Genomic DNA, 22,869 nt, shown 5'->3' with positions numbered 1-22,869 from the left:
ATGTGTGTAATGTACCACCCAAAGTGATTTAATATTCTTTTGTCGAACAAGGAGAAAAGAAACATTTGTTTCACGTTTCCTTTAATTTTTTTTTTCTTCATCTTCCTTTACATTATTATTATCAAAAATAATAAAATTATAAAAATAAATTACAAAAATAATTATTATTACAAAAATAATAATTATTATAAAAAAATAATAATAATAATAATACAAATTATTATTTTAATAATTATCATTCTAATTACAAATTTTATTATTTTATTATAATTTTTATAATTTTTTCGTTATTTTATTATTATTATTATTATTTTTTTTTATTATTTATTATTATATAATTTTTTTTTTACTTTCATTTTTCTTATATTAAAAATTTTTTTTATTTTATTACCCATTATAATTATATTGTTATTGTTATTGTTATTGTTATTGTTATTGTATTTTCTAAATTCTTTGGCACGAAAGAAAAAAAATGTTAAAAAAAGAAGAACATAACTAAAAAGAAAGAAAATTAAATCTCTATTATCAATGCGTTCCTTCTGACGATGACGCAATTTTATTTCAATGACATTCACAAATCTTGAAGCTTAATTTTTTTTTTCTTTTCCATGTTTTTATTATTTTTTTTTTCTTTTTTTTTTTTTAATTTTATTTTTATTCTTGTTTTTGTTAACTTCCTGCGACTTAGAGACGAATTTTATTTACTTAATTTTTTATATTTCCATTATATAAGGTATTATTTTTTCTTTTTGTTATTTTTTATTTGAAAATAATTAATTAATTATTAATTAATTACGTTAATTATTTAATAGTTAATTTTATAGTAATTATTCAATAATTAATTATGTTATATTTATTTAATAGTTAATTGTAGTAATTATTTAATAATTAATTATTGTTAATTATTTGATAGTTAATTATTGTTAATTATTTAATAATTATTTATGTTAATTTTTTTCATTTTTGACTTTCGAATAATTTGGAGAAAAAAAAATTGTTTCTCTCTTATTTTTTTTTTTTCGGTAAATAATAATATAATTAGTCTGACTTAATTAGAATTGTAACGGTTTGAAAATTTTTTTCAAGTTTTGTAGATTAAATCAGTCTCAGTGGATAAGAATGAAACAATGGATATCACTTTCCACAGTAACACATAAATTTCTGTCAGTTACGAATTTAGTAATTCCTGTATTTCATTTCAAAATTAGTGACTTCCGGGATTTTCTGCTTTTGCTTTACTTCCAGAGTCGAAAGAGTAATTTCTCTCTTTTTTCAAATATATTATTATTATTAATATTTTATTTATTTATTCAATTTTTTCGAATTATTATAAATTAATTATTATTATTATTATTTTATTTAATTTTTTCGAATTTATTAATTTATAATGAAATTAAAATTATTATAAATTAATTATTATAATTATTATTTAAATTTATTTATTTAATTTTTTTTTATTGAAATTATTAATTCACAAAAATTAAATTATTATAAAATAATTTTTTTTAAATTATTATTATTTTGAATATTTAATTTTAATTGTAAATTAAATATTCAAAGTAATTATTTAATTAAATTTTTCTTCTTTTTTTTTTGCAATTTTCAAGGTTCATTGGGAAAAGAAAAAATTTCCATTTGATTTGGAAATTATTATTATTATTATTATTATTACTATTATAATGTGAATTTAATTCGCAAAAAAAAGAAAGAAAAAAAAAATGTTAATAATTATTATCGGCTGGACCGAAATATTTATTTTTTAAAAGACAAAAATTAAATTTAGTTTAAAATCAATTTGGATCAAAAAATCGAGAATTTTCTTTTTTTTTTTTTTTTTTTAATTATTATAATGAATAACGCTGAGATTTTAATAACAAATGGACATCGATGTCCACATCGTGGTTTGGCGAAATATCCAAGTATCGATAAAAAACTTTGGGACGCAAGTAGCAGTTGGATTCTACAATGGGATAATATTATGAAACATCCGGGAGCAAGGGCCAGAGGATGTCATTGTGATGTTCACAAACCTCCCTGGCTTTATCCAAATTTAGGTATTTTATTTCACCAAAAGAAAAAAATAATAATAATAATAATAGTTAAGAAAAAATTTTTTTTTTTTTATTAATATATTGTTAATTATTATTACTATAATAATTATTTTTTATTATTATAACTATTAATTATTATAATAATTTTTTATATTATTATAAATATTAATTACTAATTATTATAATAGTTGTAATTATAATTATTTTTTATTATTATAATAATTTTTTTTATTGCAATTATATTAATTATAATAATTGTTATAAATAAAAATAATAATAATTATTATTATAAATAATTATAATAATTATTTTTTATATTATTATAAATATTAATTAGGTAATAATTATTATAATAGTTATAATTATAATTATTTTTTATTATTATTAATAATAGTAATAGTAATTATTACAATTGTAATTAATTATTTTTGTTTATTTTTTTTTTTGTAAAATATCAAAAATAGTATTTAAATTTTAACTTTTTATTTTTAGTTTGTTTTTTTTTTTTTAAAGAAGGTTTTTTTATTTATTTATTCTCTGAAACAAGAGAAAAATATTCTGTTATTGCTCGATAAAATTATATATAAAACAAGAATTTCAAGTTCTTATTTTATAATTATATATATATATATATATATATATATATATATATAAATTTCACTGTGATTCCATCATCTTTAGAAATAATAATATAATGACAATATAAAATTATTTCTTTTTCTATTTACAGTGGGAAAAGAATCAGACGAACCTGACAGAGCGGTGAGTATAAAAAAAAATATAAATTTTATGAAATTATTATAATTTTTTTTTATTTTTTTAATGGAATTTTTTCTAAATAGAGAACATGAAAAATAATTTTTATAAATAAAAAATACAAAAAAAAAGAAAATTTTTTTTTTGTATAAATTATAAAATTTGTTATTTGTTATTTTATATTTATAATATATTTATAATAATATTTATAATAATAAAAAAAATTAGAAAATTTTTTTTTTTATTCTATTTTGTAAAATAAAATTTTATTACAGATACGTTCGGCGCCTGTTAAAAAAGTCACATCTAGTCTTTTACAAAAAAGAAGTCAATTTGGACCAGCAAAGCAAGTGCTTTCAGTGCCAGGTATAAAAAAAAAATTTTTTTTCTACTTTTTTCTCGTAGAATAATTTTTAAATATTTATATATATATAATATATATATTATTATTATAAACATTAATTATTCATAGTTAGAAGAAAAAAAAATATATTGCTGTTCACGCTTTTTTTTTTGCTTTAAATGGCACAAAATTATCATTATTAATTTGTCATTATAATTAATATATTATTTATTGTCATTATTAATTTATTAATTGCTAATTAATGTACTTTTAATTGTTCAATTATTTAATAATTAGCCATAGAATTAAAAAAAAATTAGAAATTAGAAATTAAAATATTAATCTAATAATAATCGTATATTAGCTAATTAGTTTATTTAAGAAACATATTTTTTTTCGGTATTTTATCGACTAATTAAAAATACAATTCAGCTTAATTTAATTTTTTGTTTATTTTTTTTTTTTTGCATAATTCTATTTAATTTTTTTTTTTCAAATGGACAATTTAACAAGTCCAACAAAATTTAGCTAAATTTAAAATTAATTTTTATTTAGCCAAATATTTAATGAAATAAATGTTCAGTCTTAATAATATTTGGCAAAAAATAAAATTCCATGTTAATATTTGTCAAAAAAAAAATAATATTCCATGTTAATATTTGGCTTAATATTGTAAAGCCAAACTTATGTATATATTTAGCCAAATCTTTGGTGAAATAAATTTTCAACCTTATAATATTTGGCCTTAAAATAAAATTTCAAATTAATATTTTGCTGGAAAAAAAATTGTAAACCTCGTAATATTTGGCCTAAAAATAAAATTTCAAATTAATATTTTGCTGGAAAAAAATTGTAAACCTCGTAATATTTGGCCTAAAAATAAAATTTCAAATTAATATTTGGCTATAAAAAAAATTTGTTAACTTTATAATAATTCACCAGAATAAAATTCGGTTTTCATAATTTATTTTGCTGAATAATGATTTCAGTATAATAATATTTGGCTGAATAAAAATTTTAACTAATAATAATAATAATAATAATAATAATAATAATAATAATAATAATAATAATAATAATTTATAATAATAATAATAAAAATTTCAGTATAATAATATTTTGCTAAATATAAATTGGACTGAAATGAAATAATTTGGCATTAAAATATTTTAGTAAATGAAAATTTCAGCCTAAATAATATTTGGCCAAAATAATTTTTATGTTTATAAATAAAAATTGCAGCCAGCATAATATTTAGATAAATTAATTTTTTTATTTAACTAAATGTTTAATGAAATAAATGTTTAGTCTTAATAATATTTAACAAAAAAAAATATGAAATTTCATATTAATATTTGGTTAAATATTTTGTAAGGCCGAATTTATGTAGATATATATATATATTTAGCCAAATATTCAGTGAAATAAATTTTCAACCTTATAATATTTGGCCTTAAAATAAAATTTCACATTAATATTTTGCTGGAAAAAAAATTGTTAATCTCGTAATATTTGGCCTAAAAATAAAATTTTTAAATTAATATTTGGCTAAAAAATAATTTTTATGTTTATAAATAAAAATTGCAGCCTCATAATATTGAGATAAATTAATTTTTTCAGTCAACTTTTTAATATTTGGCTGAATAAAAAATTTGGCTTAATTATTTTTGGTTCAAATATATAAGAAATTTTTTTTCCAATATGCATATTAGAAAATTATTTATTTATTTTTTTTTTTATTAGTATATAATTTCTAAAAACCTGCAAGTTAATGTTTAATCCATTATTGAGCTTTTTTTTTTTGTATAACTATTCGCTTTGCATGTCAGATACAAACAGTCACGATGCAATTACAAAGGCGACGAATGTCAAAAGAATACCGTCAATAAAACCACCTTCAGGTACGATATTTGTTTAAATGTGTGTCTCTTGTATATGTGAAATTTAAATTTTGTATCAATGTTTTTTTTTCTCCCTTTTTTTTTTTCTTTTTTTTTGTTGATAAAAATAATTTTCTTTAAAAAAAGAAATTCTAATTTTTTTTTTAGTTTTCATATTTTTTCTATAAATGAAAGCAAAAAAAAAAAAAAAAGGAGAAAAAAATAACGCTTTTCATTGCTTTGTAATAATTAATTAATTATTCGCTTTCATTATCATATTGAACGTATATATTATAAATTAAATCAAATTTATTTTAAATACATTTTCTTTTTAATTTTAAAGTTTTCTTTTTTTTATCCAAATTTTCTTTTTCTGAATAAACTAAAAATTTTTTTTAAGTGTTTTTTTTTTTTTTTTTTTTTATTTATTTCTGTTTTTAAAATTAAATTTTTTTTTCTAATTAATAACATTTTTTCTATTTACTATTTTTGTATTAATTAATTTCTTCTTTTCTTTTTAATTAATTTTTTCTTAACAATCTTTTTCTTGTTTTTCCTCCATTCAAATTAATAAAAAAATTAATTAATTTTCTTTTATTTTAATATTTTTATTAAAAATTTACTTTTGAATTATGAAATTATTTTAATTTTTTTCTTTTATTTGAAAAAAAAACGGTTTATGAAAATAATGATAATAATAGGAATAATAATAATTTTTTAGGACAAGCGGGAGCAGTGGACGAGGATACATTCATAAAAGCCTTTGATGATGTTCCCGATGTGACGATATTTTCTGCCAAAAATCTCGAAGAACAGATGAAAGTCATTAAAGACATTGTCGGTGACGAGAAAAAAGACTGGAAACTTAGAACTGAAACTGTAAGTACTACAAAAAAAAAAAGAAAAAATCTTTTTTTTTAAAAATACAATTACTTTCTGTTATTTGTTTTGTTTTGTTTTTTTTTTTTAAATTTTATGATTCATATTAATTATAATAGTAATTTTCAAGGTGTCTAATGGTTAGAGAAAGTCAGGGAAAAGTCAGGGAATTTCTTTAATTTTTTGGAATTTTTCAATAAATAAATTAAAGTAACTATATTAGTTTCAAAAAAAAATTTTACTTTTTTCCCTAAAGCAAATGCAAATTAAAAAGTTGGCCTTCACAATCAATTATTAAGAATGTGATATATATTCATTAAGTAAATAATTATTTACTACTATTTATTGAATTTAATAAATGATTTTTTAAATTTGGATAACAATTAATTAAATTTTTTGCAGTGAAATATTTGGTTTTTTTAATATAAATCAAAATTATTTTGAATTTTATTTTAGCGGTTTCAACTTCAAATAAAGTAAATTATTCATTAATACGAATAATTTATTATTTTAATGCTAATACCCCACATTTAATTTATAAAAAAATTTTCACGGCGTCGAATATTAAATTATTGAATTTCTATTTTTAAAAATTGTATAAAGTGGAATTTATATTATGCAAAATTTTCAATTTACATTTAACTAAAATTCGATTTAATTTCTATTTAGCAGAATTCTTATAAAGCATTCTTTCTAATATTTTTTTTTTTTTTTTTTAATTTTAAATTAATATAATTTCAATTTAACGAAATTTATGTTTGGAAAAATTGACAAAAAAAAAGAACTAAGTAGAATTTTTCTTAAATGAGAAAATTCTGTTAAATAAGAATTAGTTGCGGAATTAAAATTTTCTTTAATAAAAACTTTGGTTAATTAAGAATTTTATTAAATTGAAATTCTGTTAATTGTGGATTTATTCAATGACAATTCTAAGTAAATATTTTGATAAATCAACATTTACTAAAATAACAATTCAGTTAAAAAAAATTGTTCTTTATGCAATTTTTACTTGAAATAAATTCCGTTAAATTGAAATTGTATTAGTAGTGAGTTGTTTGGTTTGTTTATTTAAAAATCCATTTATTATCATAATTTGCTTTATGAGCTTTCGCCTGCCAACGGTAGGCCTCTTCAGACATATTATCTAAATGTAATTATAAAATTTTTATTTTACATAAAGGAAACAGTGTGTGACTTAGTATTTTATTATATAAAAAGGTAGAATTGATTTTCAGTTAAAAGTAATTTCGTTTGAAATTTGAAAGGTTAACCTCAAAAATATTTATGTATAATTTTTATTATTATCGAAAAATAAACTTACCAAGAGGGTTTCCTCATTAATATTTTTTAATTATCCTTATTTATAAATAAATTATTAATTATCAAGAACATGATTGTTCTTGATAATATTTATAATATTTTAATGGAGATAAGTAAGTGGAAATGAGTTTGTCACATTTTTAAAGGTACAATTAGAGAATTAGAGAATTACTAATATATATTAATCGTTATATGATTAAGAAGGTATCTATATGACCGACTTAAATTGAACGAAAATTTAAAGCAAATTATGATAATAAATGGATTTTTAAATAAACAAACCAAACAACTCACTACAAATTAATTATCCAAACAAATTAACAACCTAACTGAAATTGTATTAATTTTGAAATTCAATGTACCAGAAAATCTGCCTGATTTAAGAAATTTATTTCGAATTAAAAATTTTTTCATAGTTTTTAATTTTTGATGGTCAAAAAAATTTCAGGGCAATACTTAATCAAGTTTTACAAATTTTTAAATAAAATTTTATTTTAAATAATACTAATTTTGAAAGAATTAAAGTTGAATTTTTAAGAAATAATTGAATAATTCAAAAGATATTGTTAATTTTTTCAGACAATAATTAAATTTTACAGAACTAAAAATAATTTATCAAATAATTTTTGGATAACATTTTTTATAAGTAATTGCATTTTCAAAGATTTAAAATTTTGATTTTTGAAATTAATTGAACTTTAAGTGATTTTTAATTTATGAATTTTTGATAATTTCACTTAAAAAATTGATTTGAAATTGTAGACAAAAATACAATAATTTGAAAACTTTTAAGGCGAAAAATTGTTTTAGATAATTGAATTTTCCGATGAATAAATTTAAAAAAAAATTAAAATTCATGAGAGTTATAATTGGAATTATTAAATTTCAAACACTTTAAGATGGGAAATTTTAGAAATAATAAAATTATAGATGTTATTAAATTGAAATTTTGGAAAATAATTGAATTATTGTTTATTTTTAAATGAAATTTCGGAAAATAATTGAATTTTTGTTAATTTTAGATTGAAAATTTTAAAAATAATTAAATTTCAGTTGACATTTTGGAAAATAATTAAATTTCAATTAACATTTTGGAAAATAATTAAATTTCAATTGACATTTTGGAAAATAATTGAATTTTAGTTGATTTTGAATTGAAAATTTTAAAAATAATTGAATTTTATTTGACATTTTGGAAAATAATTGAATTTCGATTGATTTTGGATTGAAAATTTTAAAAATAATTGAATTTTAATTTACATTTTGATTAATAATTGAATTTTGGTTGATTTTGGATTGAAAATTTTGAAAATAATTGAATTTTTGTTGATTTTGAATAGAAATTTTTTTAAATCATTGAATTTCAATTGAAATTTGGAAAATAATTAAATTGTTTTTTATTGTAAAGTGAAATTTTGAAAATAATTGAATTCCAATTAACATTATGGAAAATAATTGAATTTTTGTTAATTTTGGATTGAAAATTTTGAAAATAATTGAATTTTAGTTGATTTTGAATTGAAAATTAAAAAAAAAAATTTCCTGATTTTAAATTGAAAAATTTGGAAAATAATTGAATTTTAAAAGAATTTGAATTGAAAATTTTGAAAACAATTGAATTTTCTTTGATTTTGAATTAAAATTTTGGGAAATAATTGAATTTTAATTGAAATTTTGGACAATAATTTAATTTTAGTTGATTTTGAATTGAAAATTAGAAAAAAAAATTCTTTGATTTTAAATTGCAAAATTTGGACAATAATTGAATTTTAAAAAATTTTGAATTGCAAAATTTGAAAATAATTTAATTTTAAAAGATTTTAAATTGTAACTTTGGAAAATAATTAAAATTCAATTAACATTATGGAAAATAATTGAATTTTAATTTATTTTGAATTGAAAATTTTGAAAATAATTGAATTTAAGTTGATTTTGAATTGAAAATTTTAAAAAATAATTGAATTTCAATTGAAATTTTGGATAATAATTTAATTTAAGTTCATTTTTGATTGAAAATTTAAATAATTAATTTTGAATAAAAAATTTGGAAAATAATTGAATTGTCGTTTATTGTGAATTGAAATGTTTGAAAATAATTGAATTCTAGTTAATTTGGCATTGAACCTTTTAAAAATAATTAAATTTTAGGTTATTTTGAATTGAAATTTTAGAAATAATTTACTTTCAAACGATTTTGATAATTTTCAGACAATAATTGAATTTTATAGATTCTTGAAAATCATTAAATTTTGAATTTCAATTGATTTTAAATTGAAATTTTGTATAATAATTTAATTTTAGTTGATTTAGAATTGAAATTTAGCTTATTTGGATAATAATTGAATTTTAGTTGATTTTTAATTGAAATTTTTGTGAAAATAATTGAATTTTAGATGATTTAGAATTGAAAATTACAAAAATTATTGATTTTTAATTGAAAATTTTATCAAAATAAATTTTATTTTATCAGAATAAAAATTTTTTAGTCTAATTTAGATTAGAAAAAAGTCAGGGAATTTTTTTTCCTAGCAGTTATTAGACACCCTGATTTTTCCTATTAATTTTTATTGTTTCTTTTTCATTTTTTATTTCTTTTTTTATGTAATTTTGTAATTAGTTTACAAAATTAATTTTTTCTTTTTCTTTATTAGATTTTTAACCAATTTCAAAATAATATTTATTTATTTTTTCTTTTTTATTGACTTTTTTTTTGTAATTAATTTCAAAATCATTTTTTTTTTTTCTATTAAATTTGTAAAAACAATTTCAAATTTGTATTTATTTATTTTTGCCTTTTTTTGTAATTATTTTCAAAATTGTTTCTTTTTTTTCTATTAAATTTTTAATCAATTTGAAATTAATATTTATCTATTTTTATTGTTGTTGTTGTTGTAATTTTTAAGTAATTTGGAATTTTTTTTTTCTATTTTTTTTCTTTTATATTCGATTTTTCTAGATGAAAAAATTACGTGGAATTATAATTGCCGGCGGACCAAATTATGATAATTTTGCCGAATGTTTAAAAAATATGCAACGAGCATTTGATACGGCATGTATGGATTTGAGATCGCAAGTTGTACGCGAAGCCGCAATTACAATGGCATTTTTAAGTCAACAATTGAAAAATAAATTCTCCAGTTTTGCTGAAGCCGTTTTACTCACTCTTATGAATCTCATTCAAAATAGTGCCAAAGTAAGTAAAAAAAAAAAAATTTAATTTTACGAAAGAAAAACAAATATTTTTTTTTTATTATTTTCAAAAAATTAATTAAAATAATAATTTTCTTTTTTTTTGTTTTTTGTGAACAGGTCGTGGCGTCGGCGGGTGCAGTTGCCGTACGATTTATACTACAACATACGCACGGTAGTCGTTTAATTCCAATAATTACATCGTGCATGAATCATAAGAGCAAAGAAATACGTCGCGCCTCTTGTGAATATTTGAATCTTATTTTAAAATCCTGGCCACAACAACTTTTGGTCAAACACGTTAATATTCTACAGGATTCAATTAAAAAGGGAATCGCCGATTCAGATCCTGAAGCACGTTCCTTTGCTCGAAGGTATGTTCAAAAAAAAAAAAAAACACACAATTTTTTTAATCAACTTTTTACATAAAAAAAAAAAAATTTCAATTTCCTTTAAATAGAATATAGTCACAAAATATAATATAATTTAGTTTATTTTAAAATAGGGTCAACCGGGGTAAATCCGAACGCTTTTAGTAAGTTTCAACAATAACATAAGTTTTTTCTTTAAAAAAAAAAATACTTCCGGTATTCTGGTGCATGAAGTTGTTACTTTACTTCCATAGAACAATTTTATGGGGTAGCAAAAATTTTTGATAAATTACAATCGCAGGAAACTTAGCGTTCGTATTTACCTCGCGATACTTTGCAACTTTCCTAAAATACCGGGGTAAATACGAACGCCACTGTATTTCAGAAAAATCTTAGGGAAAATAAATTTAAAGTATTGCAATTGTTAAACTTATATATAAAAACTCAAAAAAAAAATACGATAATAAACCTATTATGTAATAATGCATCATATATAAATACAAAAATCAAACAGGTTAAAAATTAAAATGCATTACACAATTAAAACCTTCAATAACTTTATCAAATAATAACGAATTTTTGCAAAACTTGGTACAGAAAGTATTTTGGAGTGCGATTGAATGTAAATACAAAAATAAAAGTCAAATTTTTTAAATTCAAAATGGCGGACTTTTCTAAATCTTATTTTTAAAAATGATGAAATTTGCTAACTCCAAATTCGTAATCAGCGACCCTGAAACCCCCCCGAGTAACAATTTTCGAGCGAATCCAATGAATTTTTTAATTCTCGTCCGTCATTTTGAATTTTGAAAAACTGACTTCAAATTGGTAATTAGCGACTCCAAAAACCGTAGAATACCAAATTTTATTAAGATCCTGAAAAACTTTTTTCAACAAACCATATTTGACAAAAAAATTTTGAAACACTCCTTCGAGAGAACAGAGATTAAGTTTCTGCTTATTAATTACTAACGAGGATACGTATAGAAAGAAAAACTTTTTTCTATGTTCTTTTATAATGTTAAAATAATAGTGTAATGAAATAAAAAGAATTTTGTGTGGCTCTGATGTAAAAAAAAATTATTGAAAATACCGTTCGGATTTACCCCGGTTTTCCAATTTTCCTATGGGTAAATACGAACGGTCTGATATTATTAATAAAATTTGACAGAAGGCAAAAATGAAAAATAGTTTCTGTTCTAGTATTCATAACAAAAACAATTAGAAATAATAAAATAAATTTTTAGCTTCTTTTTCTTGAAATACGAGACAAAATACTGAAAGAGTGTCATCTTTGATTTTCAATCTTTTTTTTGCAATACTCGTTATCTTTGTTTATGCTGTTGCTAATTAACAAACGAAAAATGGGATAATACTTAGAATCTCTTAAAGAGGATCTGAGGTATAAATTCTCATATCGAACTTATTTTTAAAAATTTTAATTAAGCTGAAATAATTAGCGTTCGGATTTACCCCGGCTGACCCTATAATATTTTTTTTTTTTTTTTTGTTTTTAGTTCGTATTGGGCGTTTAAGGATCAATTTCCCGAGCAGGCGGAAATTTTGTTAAATAGTCTCGATGCAACGTATAAAAGATCATTGATGTCATTGAGCAACAGTGGCAGTATAAACAGTTTAAATGCAGTGGCGCGAACAACAAGCGTCAGTCCACGAGCATCAAGACCCGCTTTGAGTGCCGCAGGTTTGTTAATTTTTTATTTTATTTTATTTATTTTAATTAGTAAAATTGACAAAATGTAATGACAACAAAAAAGTATTACACACATTTGCATAAATCGGGTTTAGCCACAAGTAGGGAAAATTTTTTTTTTTTTTTTTTTTTTTATCAGAAAATAACAATTTTAATTAATTTATCCAAAATTTTCAATTGGATCCGAATTTAAATTTGTTCTTATTTATTTCAGTTATTAATTATTCGAACTTAAAATTTGTCTAAATTTTAAATAATTTTCCAAATTATTTGAATTTCAATTTGTCAAAAAAAATTTTTAATTTATTTCAATTATTAATTATCCGAACTTTAAAATCTGTCTGAATTTTAAAAAATTTAATTTTCCAAATTATTCGAATTTCAATTTTTTCTAATTTTTAATTGGATGTAAATTTTAAATTATACGAATTTCAATTTGTCCAAATTTTAAATAATTTAATTTTCCAAATTATTCGAATTTCAATTTTTTCTAATTTTTAATTGGATGTAAATTTTAAATTATACGAATTTCAATTTGTCCAAATTTTAAATAATTTAATTTTCCAAATTATTCGAATTTCAATTTATTCTAATTTTTAATTTGATGTAAATTTTAAATTATACGAATTTCAATTTGTCCAAATTTTAAATAATTTAATTTTCCAAATTATTCGAATTTCAATTTGTCAAAAAAATTTTTTATTTATTTCAATTATTAATTAGCCGAACTTTAAAATCTGTCTGAATTTTAAAAAATTTAATTTTCCAAATTATTCGAATTTCAATTTATTCTAATTTTTAATTGGATGTAAATTTTAAATTATACGAATTTCAATTTGTCCAAATTTTAAATAATTTAATTTTCCAAATTATTCGAATTTCAATTTGTCAAAAAAATTTTTTATTTATTTCAATTATTAATTAGCCGAACTTTAAAATCTGTCTGAATTTTAAAAAATTTAATTTTCCAAATTATTCGAATTTCAATTTATTCTAATTTTTAATTGGATGTAAATTTTAAATTATACGAATTTCAATTTGTCCAAATTTTAAATAATTTAATTTTCCAAATTATTCGAATTTTCGAACTTTATTTATTGTCCATAATTTTAAATTATCCGAATTGAAATTTTTCCAAATTAATTTGAAATTTCAAATTATAATTACAATTTTTGTTCAAATTTAAATTGATTATTATTTAAAATTATCAACAAATTTTTTTTTTTTTTTTTAAATTAATTTTATTCTTTTTCTAACTTTAAATTATATGATTTCAATTTGAATTTGATTTCTATTGAATTTATTAAATTTAATATAAAATTTTTTTTTTTTTGTCGAAACAAAATTTTTGTAATGTCAGGGAAATTGTAAAATTTATTCTTGTGGCAATCCTGATGAATATATATATATATAAACATAAAATAGTCATTTTCGAAGTCTCATTAGAAATTGATAAAAATTAGTTATTAGTTTGTTTTTAAATTATAGTTTTCTAATTAAATTAATATTTAGTTTGTGTGTTTTTCTTCATTTTTCAAATTAACTTTCACTGCGCAGTTATTTTCATTGTTCAAAGAAAAAAAAAAAAAATTGTAGAATAATAATTGCGCAAATTTCATATTTCATTAAACGCTTCTGCGCATGTCGCGATAAATTAATTATATTTATTTATTGCTCGTGACCAAAATAAGCGCGAAATTTTTTTTTTTTTTTTTAAATTTGAATTTTTTAAATTTGTAAGTTTTTTTTTTTTTTAGTTAATTATTAATAATCTTTATAATTAATTTACAAAACGAAATATTTTATAAGGAAAATATATTAAATATTATTCTGGTAATTTTTACTAATGATAATAGTAAAATAATATTATTACTAAATGAAATGATTGGTAAAATTATTTTTAACTTCAAAAACGACTATTTTTTTTCCATTACTTTTTTTTTTGCAGGCTTATCGTTTTTTTTTTCTGTATTTTTAATTTTCTATCTTCTTGGCCCCTAAAATTAATTTTTTTTTACACAATTTTTGTGTTTTTTTAATTTTCTTTCTCATTTCATTTTTTTTTTGTGGCGTATTTTTATTTTTTTTTGTATATTTAAAAAAAAATTTCATTTTCTATTCTGTATTTCTTTTCTTTTTTATTTCTGCTTTTTTCGATTTTATGTTTTTAGCATTTTTTTTTCTTACTCTTATTTCTTCTTCTTTTTTTTACTATATTTCTTTTTTTTTGTTATTTCTATTTTTTAACAAGAAAAAAAAGTTTTTAATAATCTTTTTTTTTTGCGAATTTTGTAGTTCAAAAAATAAATTTTTTTTGAAATTAACAAAAAATAGGTTTTTTTTGCATTGCAAAGATAATTTTTTTTAAATTAACAAAAATAGGTTTTTTTTTGCACTGAAAAAATCATTTTTTTGAAATTAACAAAAATTGTTGTTTTTTGCATTAAAAAACATAGTTTTTAAATTTAAAAAAATAGTTCTTTTTTGGAATTTGTTAGAAGGAATTTTTGAAATTAACAAAAATAGTTTTTTTTTGGCATTAAAAATTAGAAAAAAAAAAACTAATTTTGGCTACTTTTTTGGTCTGTCCTCTTTTTTTTTTTTTTTTGTTTTTTTTTTATTTCTTTTTTTTTTTGTTTCTTACATGCTGCTTTGCGATCTACCTTGCATTTTCACGTGCGAAGGTAGCACTGAGAATTTACATCAGACTCAGGGCCAACCTCATGGCCCACTGAGACGAACTCCGTCCTTACCACGTTCTTATCGTCAATCTGGAATTCCGATTCTGCAAAGACCCACTGACAATTACTGTAATTTTTTAAATTTATATTTTTGTCTATCAAAGTTTATCACAATTGTTTTTTTTATTACCTTTTTTAGATGCATCTCTCAAAAAACTAAACCAGATAAAAAAAAAAAAAAAAAATATCTAAACATAAAAACGGAAGGGAAATTTTATTTTAACGATGAAAATTAATTTTTTGTTTAAAATTAATTAATTAATGCTTTAAATTAATAAATAATAATAATAATAATTAACTAATGAATATTATTAATATTATTATTATTATTATGAATAATTATTAATTATTAATTATTAATTGTTAATTGTTAATTGTTAATTGTTAATTATTAATTATTAATTAACTTAACTAATTTAAATCCTAATTAAGAAAATCCTGTGGAATTGTAGCTTTCTAATTACACTAATATTTTTTTTTTTCAATTTCAAAAGCTTCCTAATTATTGTATAAAATAATGCAAATTTTTTTTTTTTTTTAATTTTTTCACAAACACTGAGAAAAAGATTTTAATATTACGTTATTTTTTTCTTTATACAAATTTTATTTTTTTATTATTTTATTTTTTTCTTTTTGTCGAATTTTAATTTATTAAAATTATTTTAATTTTTGTTTTTTTTTTTTTTCATTAAAATATTTTTTTTTGTTTTAAAAAAGCGTTCTCCATCTATGTATTTTTTTTTCCTTCAAAATAATTAATTTTTTATCAAATTTTAATTTTTTTAAAAAACAACGTTTTTCTAATTTTTGCTTAAAAAATATTTTTTAAAAAAACTATTATTCTAATTTTTTGTTTCTTTACAAAAAAAAAAAAAAAAATATGGTTTTTAGTTTGAAAAAAGCGTTTAAAAAAAATTCCAAATTATTTTGTTTGAATGTTTCTTTGAAAAAAAAAAAACAGTTTTTCCATTTTTTTGTTCGAAAAATATTCTTTTTATTTATTTATTTGTAGTTTGAAAAAAAAAATTGTTTTAAATTGAAAAAAATTCCGTTTGTAAATATTTGAGAGAAGCACAACAGTTAATCACAAAAAAAAACGAAAAAAAAAGAACTAAATCTTATCTAATCCCTGCAGTCTTTTGTAGTTTCGGTTTGCCTGCGAGACACTAAAAATAATAATAATAATAATAATAATGCCAATCATGCACTTTTTCCCTATCGCACATTTTTTCAATTTTTTTATCATTGTTTTTTGTCTTTTCAATTATTTTTCAATTGAAAATTCATAATAATATTTTTTTAATTTGATCTTTTTTGTTTTTATTTTATTTTATTTTTTTTTTTTTTTATTTTTTCTATAGGTCGAATCACACCAGTTGGACGATCAACGAGTGCCATTGATCATCAAGCTGCTCAAAGGGCAAAAGCTCGAATGCTTTACGCGAGTATTAATCGACAAAAAGCCACATTACGTAAGTTTACAAAAAAAAAAATTATTATTTTCTTTTCCCCTAAATTTTATCATTTTTTAAGAACGCATAAATATGTTTTTAAAAATTATTAGTTAAAATTTTCATTTAAAATTTCATTTGTCATAATTATTTTTGAGATGAATTTTTATTTCTTCAAATTAGTTATTTTGCAAAAAAAAAAAATTTTTTTCATCCGAAACAATTTTCCATATTATTAGAATTTTTCAAATAACCGAAAATTCACTTCACAGAATTTTTAATTTGTTGGAATTTTTTTATTTTGTCAAAATTTTTATTTGCTCGAATTTTCAATTTAACATAATATTGGGAATTTTAAAGAATTTTTATTGCCTCGACTTTCATTGCTAAGAATTTTCATTTTATTTTTTCAAATGAATTTTCATTTTATTCGAATTATATTATTTGATTGAATTTTTTTTTTTTTTTTTTTTTTTGCATAAAAACCGATTTTTCTGCAAAATTTTTTTACTTTAACCGAAAAATTATTTAACAGAATTTCTAATTGATAGAATTTTGTTCAAAATTATAAATAACCGAACAATTGATTTTTGCGCGATTTTTAAATTTCAACTAAATCACAATTTCATGGATAATTTTTGATTGGTTAAATGATTTTTTGGTTCAATTTTAATTTAAAAATTTTTAATTTAATTCGGCGAAAAATTCAATTTTTATAAATTTTAATGCAAAGTAGTAAAAAACGAACAACAATTAAATAAATATTTTAAGATTTTCGATTAAAGCTACAAATAAATTCAATTATTTCCAAAAAAAAAAAAAGAAAAAAAAATTTCATTATTTTCCAAAAATTCAATAAAAGTTCAAAAATTCAATTATTATTCAAAATTTTTATTATAAGTGAAAAACTTATAATTTTTTTTCAAATTTCAATGAAAAATAGGCAAAAATTCAATTATCTTTCATGATTTCAATTTACATCTAACAAAAATTCAATTATTTTTCAAAATTTAAGTTCAATTTAGCGAAGAAAAAAATTTAGCCTAAAGATTAAATTATTTTTCAAAATTTTAATTACAAATATTTTGTCGAAAACTTTTTTTTTTTTTTTTTTTAAATCTCAATGAAAATTAATTAGGCAAAAATTCAATTACTTTTCATAATTTTAATTTAAATTCATGAAAAATTTTAATGCAAATTTGTAAATAAACGAAAAAAAAATTAAATTATTTTCAAAATTTATTTCAAAGCTGACATAAAATCAATTATTATTAACAAAAATTTTTATTTTCCAAAAAAAAAATTAATAAAAGCTTAAAGATTCAATTATTTCAAAAAAATTTCAATTATAATTGGTAAAAAAAAAACAATTTTTTAAAAAAAAAGTCTGAATAAAAATCTAACAAATTCAATTATTTTCCAAAATTTCAAAAAAATTCACAAAAATTCAATTATTTTAAATTATTTTCAATTTAAATCTATTAAAAATTCAATTATTTTTCAAAATAATTGTTCAATTCAGTGAAAAATTGAATTTTTAAAACATTTTAAAAGAAATTAGTAAAAATAATTTAATTATTATTTTCAAAACTTTTCCCAAAAATTTCAAAATTGATTTTAAAAATTGCACCGAAATCATTCTGTCTATTAAGGACATTTTTGTAATTTCGGACAAATGAAAATTCTATCAATTAGAAATTTTGTTAAATAATTTTTTGGATTAAGTAAAAATTCTACAGAAAAATTGATTTTTATGCAAAAAATTCAATCAAATAATAATTCGAACAAAATGACAATTCATTTGAAAAAATAAAATCAAAATTCTATGCAATGAAATTCAAAATAATTGAATTTCTAGCCAATAAAAATACTTTAAAATTCCCTATTATTTTAAGTTGAAAATTTGAGCAAATAAAAATTCTGACAAATAAAAATTCGAACAAGTTAAAAATTCTGTGAAGTGAATTTTTGGTTATTGAAAAATTCGGATAATATAGAAAATCGTTTTGATAAAAAAATTCTTTGCAAAATACTAATTTAAACAAATAAAAAAAAAAGATATAAATAGAAATTGATATAAATTGAAATTTTTGACAAATTCCTGATTCAAAAATTTTTAAAAATAATTTAATTTATGACAAATTTTAAATAATATCTATGAAAATAATTTAATTTTTTTTTCATTTATTACTGATTCGAAAAAAACATTTTTAAAATAATTGAATTTTAGTTGATTTTAAATTGAAATTTTGGGAAAATAATTGAATTTTATTTGATTTTGAAATTGAAAATTTTGGAAAACAATTAAATTTTATTTGATTTTTGAATTGAAAATTTTGAAATTAATTGAATTTTAATTGATTTTGGATTGAAATTTTTGGAAAATAATTGAATTTTAATTGATTTTGAATTGAAAATTTTGAAAATAATTGAAAATACTAATTTGAACAAATAGAAATTTGGCTCAAAAATAATTATGACAAATGAAATTTCATAAAATGAAAATTCTAATTAGATTTTTAGAACACATTCAGCCGTTCCATTTTATTTATTTATTTTTTTTTTTTTATTGTAAAATACATGAATTGCCGATAAAAAAAAATAATTAAAATTTTCTATTTTAAATAAAAATATTTTATTAATTTATTTTTAAACGAATTTTTTTTTTACTTAACATTTTTACTTATCTTAATTATTATTTATCAAATTATTAATAATAATTAAAATTTGTTTTAATATAATATAATTTTATAATATTGCATTATATTGTATATTTTCTAAATTTTAAATTTTCGAGATTTCGGTTTTCATTGTCAAGAATTTTTTTTTTTTTTTTTTTATCTCTATTTTTGATTTAAAAAAAGAAATAAAAAGTTTGAAAAAAAATTTTTTTGCAGGCAGGAAAAAAAAGAAAAGAGAAAAATAATTAATTTTCGTCTCTTTTTAGCACGTCAAAGTAAATCACCGGATTATAGTGCTGTCGCAAGTCCCGAGAGAGTTGCAAGAACGAGAACAAGAGTTGCTGGTGTTTCACAATCACAACGTAAGTTTTAATTTTTCTAAATAATAATTTTCAAATAGAAATTTTTCTCCTTTTTTTGTATTTTTCAGTGAGTTTCATTATTAATTAAAATTTCGTTTAATAATAATAATTATTATAATATTATTTTCAAATTTATCACTCGGCAGCAATTAATAATAAAAATAATTAAAAATTAATAATAATTTGTTTAAAATATAATTTTACAATTGTATATTATTTATTTTTTTCTAAAAAAAAAAATTATTTATTTTCCAAAAAGATGGTATTTTTATTTATAACAATTTTATTATTATATGATTATTATTATTTTTATTATTATTATTATTATTATTATTATTATTATAATTATTTCTAAAAATAAATAACGTCCTTTTTTTTAAGTTAAAAGTAAAAAAAAGATTTTATTCATTGAATTATGTTTATTAATAAAATTATATTATTTAAAAAACAGATAATTTAGGCCATCTTTAAGACATTCAATTTTTTTTTTTTTTTTTAACTGTCAAGGAGAGAAAAAAAAATTTGCTTAACTCTTGAAAGTGGAAAGAAATATTATTTTTTATGGAAAAATAGTATTTTTTTTTTTATTTTTATTATTTCAAACGTAAGTGATAATAATATTTTTTTTCAATTTAAATTATCACAGCGAGCAGTAGATCAGGTTCACCATCGTCGAGATTGAGTTACGCGACTTATAATCGTGAAGGTGAATCCCTTGTTCCTCGTCCAAGAAAATTGTCAAGTCATGGAGTTGGAAGTACTGGAAATAGTCGTGAACCTAGTCCACAGCGTTTTGGAATTGATAGGAATTTTGGCTCAAAATTGAGGTTAGTTTTATGTGGAAATTTATTTTATATCAAATAAAAATACTTTCATTAATTTTACTAAAAAAAATCAGTATTTAGTATTTTTTTTTTTGTAATAAATTAAAAAATACTTTTTGCTAGAAAAATTTCAAATTAAAAAAAAAAAAAAAAAATACTTTCAGTAATTTTAGTAAAAAAATAGTTTTTAATATTTTTTTGTAAAAAATTTAAAAAATACTTTTTCTACTTTTATTACTTTTTGCAAGAAAAATTTCAAATTGAAAAAAAAAAAATACTTTCAGTAATTTTAGTAAAAAAAAAAAAAAAAGTTTTTAATATTTTTTTGTAAAAAATTAAAAAAATACTTTTTCTACCTTTATTACTTTTTGCAAGAAAAATTTCAAATTGAAAAAAAAAAAATACTTTCAGTAATTTTATTAAAAAGAAATTTTCAATATTTGATATTTTTTTTTTTTGTAAAAAATTAAAAAATACTTTTTTTCATTTTTTGTAGAAAATTTTCTAATATATTTTTTTTTTCTTTATAAAAATTAATAAAAAAAAAGAAAAATACTTTCAGTACTTTTACTACAATATTTTCTATTTTTTTTTTTTTTTTTGCTACTGGAAAATTAAAGTAATTTTTGTTTTCTAATTTCTTTTCTATATCTAATAGAGGAAGAAATTTACACACATCGCCAACGGATAGGCCGCCATCGAGGCCAGTTATGGCGCAAAAAATGCTTCAACAATCGAGAGAGGCCGAATCGGCATTGGCCGATGCATTAACATTTAATAGTATAGATAATTATAATAGAACACCAAAAGGTAAAGGCGATCACAGCGATGACAGCGAGACAAGTAGCATTTGCTCTGAATACAGTTTGGACAGTTCACGACGACCGAGTGACGTAAGTTTTTTTTTTTTATTTTTTTTATTTATTTATTTCAAGAAAAATTATTTCATATTTATTTTCTATTAAATTATATAATATAATAATTTATTTATTCATAAAATATTTAATATGTATAACAAAAATTTTTTATTTTTACAATATATTACAAAATTGTAAATAAATAATTATATTTTCTTTATATACAATTATAATTTTATTATTTATAAATATAATAAAATTAGAAATTTCTTTTATTTTTTGTTTATTATAATTATAATTACAAGTGAAAAAAATATAATTTTATTATTTATAATTTAAAATATAAAAATTTTAGTTATCTATATTTTTTTTTATATACAATTATAATTTTATTATTTATAAATAATAAATTTATATTATTTTTTGTTTATTATTCAAATTATAATTTACATATAAAAAAAATATATATAATTTTATTATATTTATAAATAAGAAAATTATAAATTTCCTTTTTTTTTTTTGTTTATTATAATTATAATTACAAGTGAAGAAAAAATATAATTTTATTAGTTATAAATTTAAAATATAAAACATTTTAGTTATATATTTATTTTATTAAATTATATAATTTATTTATATAGAAAACAAAAATGGAAGTTTTCCCATTAAAAAAAAAAAAAAAGAAAAAAAAATTACAAATGATTGAAAAAAATATTTCATTTTTATAATGACGTGAAGAAAAATTGCCGTTTTTCAAAAAATAATTTTCATTGTTTTTCAATAATTGAAAGTGAAAATAAAAATTAAATTTTAAGGGAAAAAATCATTTTTTTTTTTTCTTTTTTTCAAAGAAAACAAAATTTTTATTTCTAATTTTCTATAGAGAAAATTTATCAAGGCAATTATTTATTTTTTATTTTTTTTCTGTGAAATTTGTTGATATTGTAATAGATTTGTTTGTCCAGTGTTTTCCTTTTGTTTTTTGTTTTTTTTTTTATTTTTTGCTTATATTATCAATTTATAATTTAAAAAAAAAAAAATTCGATTGGCCGTAGAAAAATTATTTTTTGTTAGTTTGTGTGAATCGTCAAATTTTTCGTTTCTTTTTTTTTTTTTGCTTTTTGTTTTAATTAACGTAAATTTTGTTTTTTTTTTCTTTATTAAACAAAAAATAAGTTTCTTTTTAGAAAAAATTCCCCCCCTCCCCACAAAAAAAAAGTGAAATTCTGTAATACTTTTTTTTTCAAATTTTTAGTACTATCATTTTTTCGTTTCTTTTATTTTCTTTATTTTAGTTTTTTCTTTTAATTGTTTCTTTTACTTTTTTGTTAATTGTTTCTTTTTAATTTTTTTTTTTTTGCTTCTTTCTTTTTTAGTTTTTTTATTTTTTACTTTTATTTGTTTCTTTTAATTTTTATTGTTATTTGTTTCTTTTACATTTTTGTTTTTTTGT

The 22,869-nt window shown here is 18.4% G+C and overlaps 1 protein-coding gene across 8 annotated transcripts in view; it reads left to right on the top strand.

The window, feature by feature from the left end:
- LOC127290158 (CLIP-associating protein 1-A) overlaps nt 1-22,869 on the top strand; it is a 67,918-nt gene that overhangs the window by 33,403 nt on the left and 11,646 nt on the right. For 4 of the 8 annotated variants that reach the window (XM_051318567.1, XM_051318566.1, XM_051318568.1 and 1 more), the window contains exons 6-17: nt 2,782-2,813; nt 3,083-3,173; nt 4,980-5,051; nt 5,752-5,909; nt 10,186-10,422; nt 10,539-10,792; nt 12,307-12,491; nt 15,185-15,310; nt 16,603-16,713; nt 19,640-19,735; nt 20,382-20,562; nt 21,218-21,452. In XM_051318567.1, coding sequence (XP_051174524.1) covers nt 2,782-2,813; nt 3,083-3,173; nt 4,980-5,051; nt 5,752-5,909; nt 10,186-10,422; nt 10,539-10,792; nt 12,307-12,491; nt 15,185-15,310; nt 16,603-16,713; nt 19,640-19,735; nt 20,382-20,562; nt 21,218-21,452 — 1,778 coding nt within the window. Of the gene's footprint in view, nt 1-1,646; nt 2,055-2,781; nt 2,814-3,082; nt 3,174-4,979; nt 5,052-5,751; nt 5,910-10,185; nt 10,423-10,538; nt 10,793-12,306; nt 12,492-15,184; nt 15,311-16,602; nt 16,714-19,639; nt 19,736-20,381; nt 20,563-21,217; nt 21,453-22,869 lie in introns of those variants that run through there. The other 4 variants (XM_051318571.1, XM_051318573.1, XM_051318569.1 and 1 more) reach the window with 4 other exon arrangements.

Source organism: Leptopilina boulardi, unplaced genomic scaffold, assembly GCF_019393585.1.
Source record: "Leptopilina boulardi isolate dan_hultmark-lab unplaced genomic scaffold, ZJU_Lbou_2.1 LbouV2_55, whole genome shotgun sequence".
Taxonomy (NCBI): domain Eukaryota; kingdom Metazoa; phylum Arthropoda; class Insecta; order Hymenoptera; family Figitidae; genus Leptopilina; species Leptopilina boulardi.
This window is presented reverse-complemented; position numbering and strand designations above follow the sequence as displayed.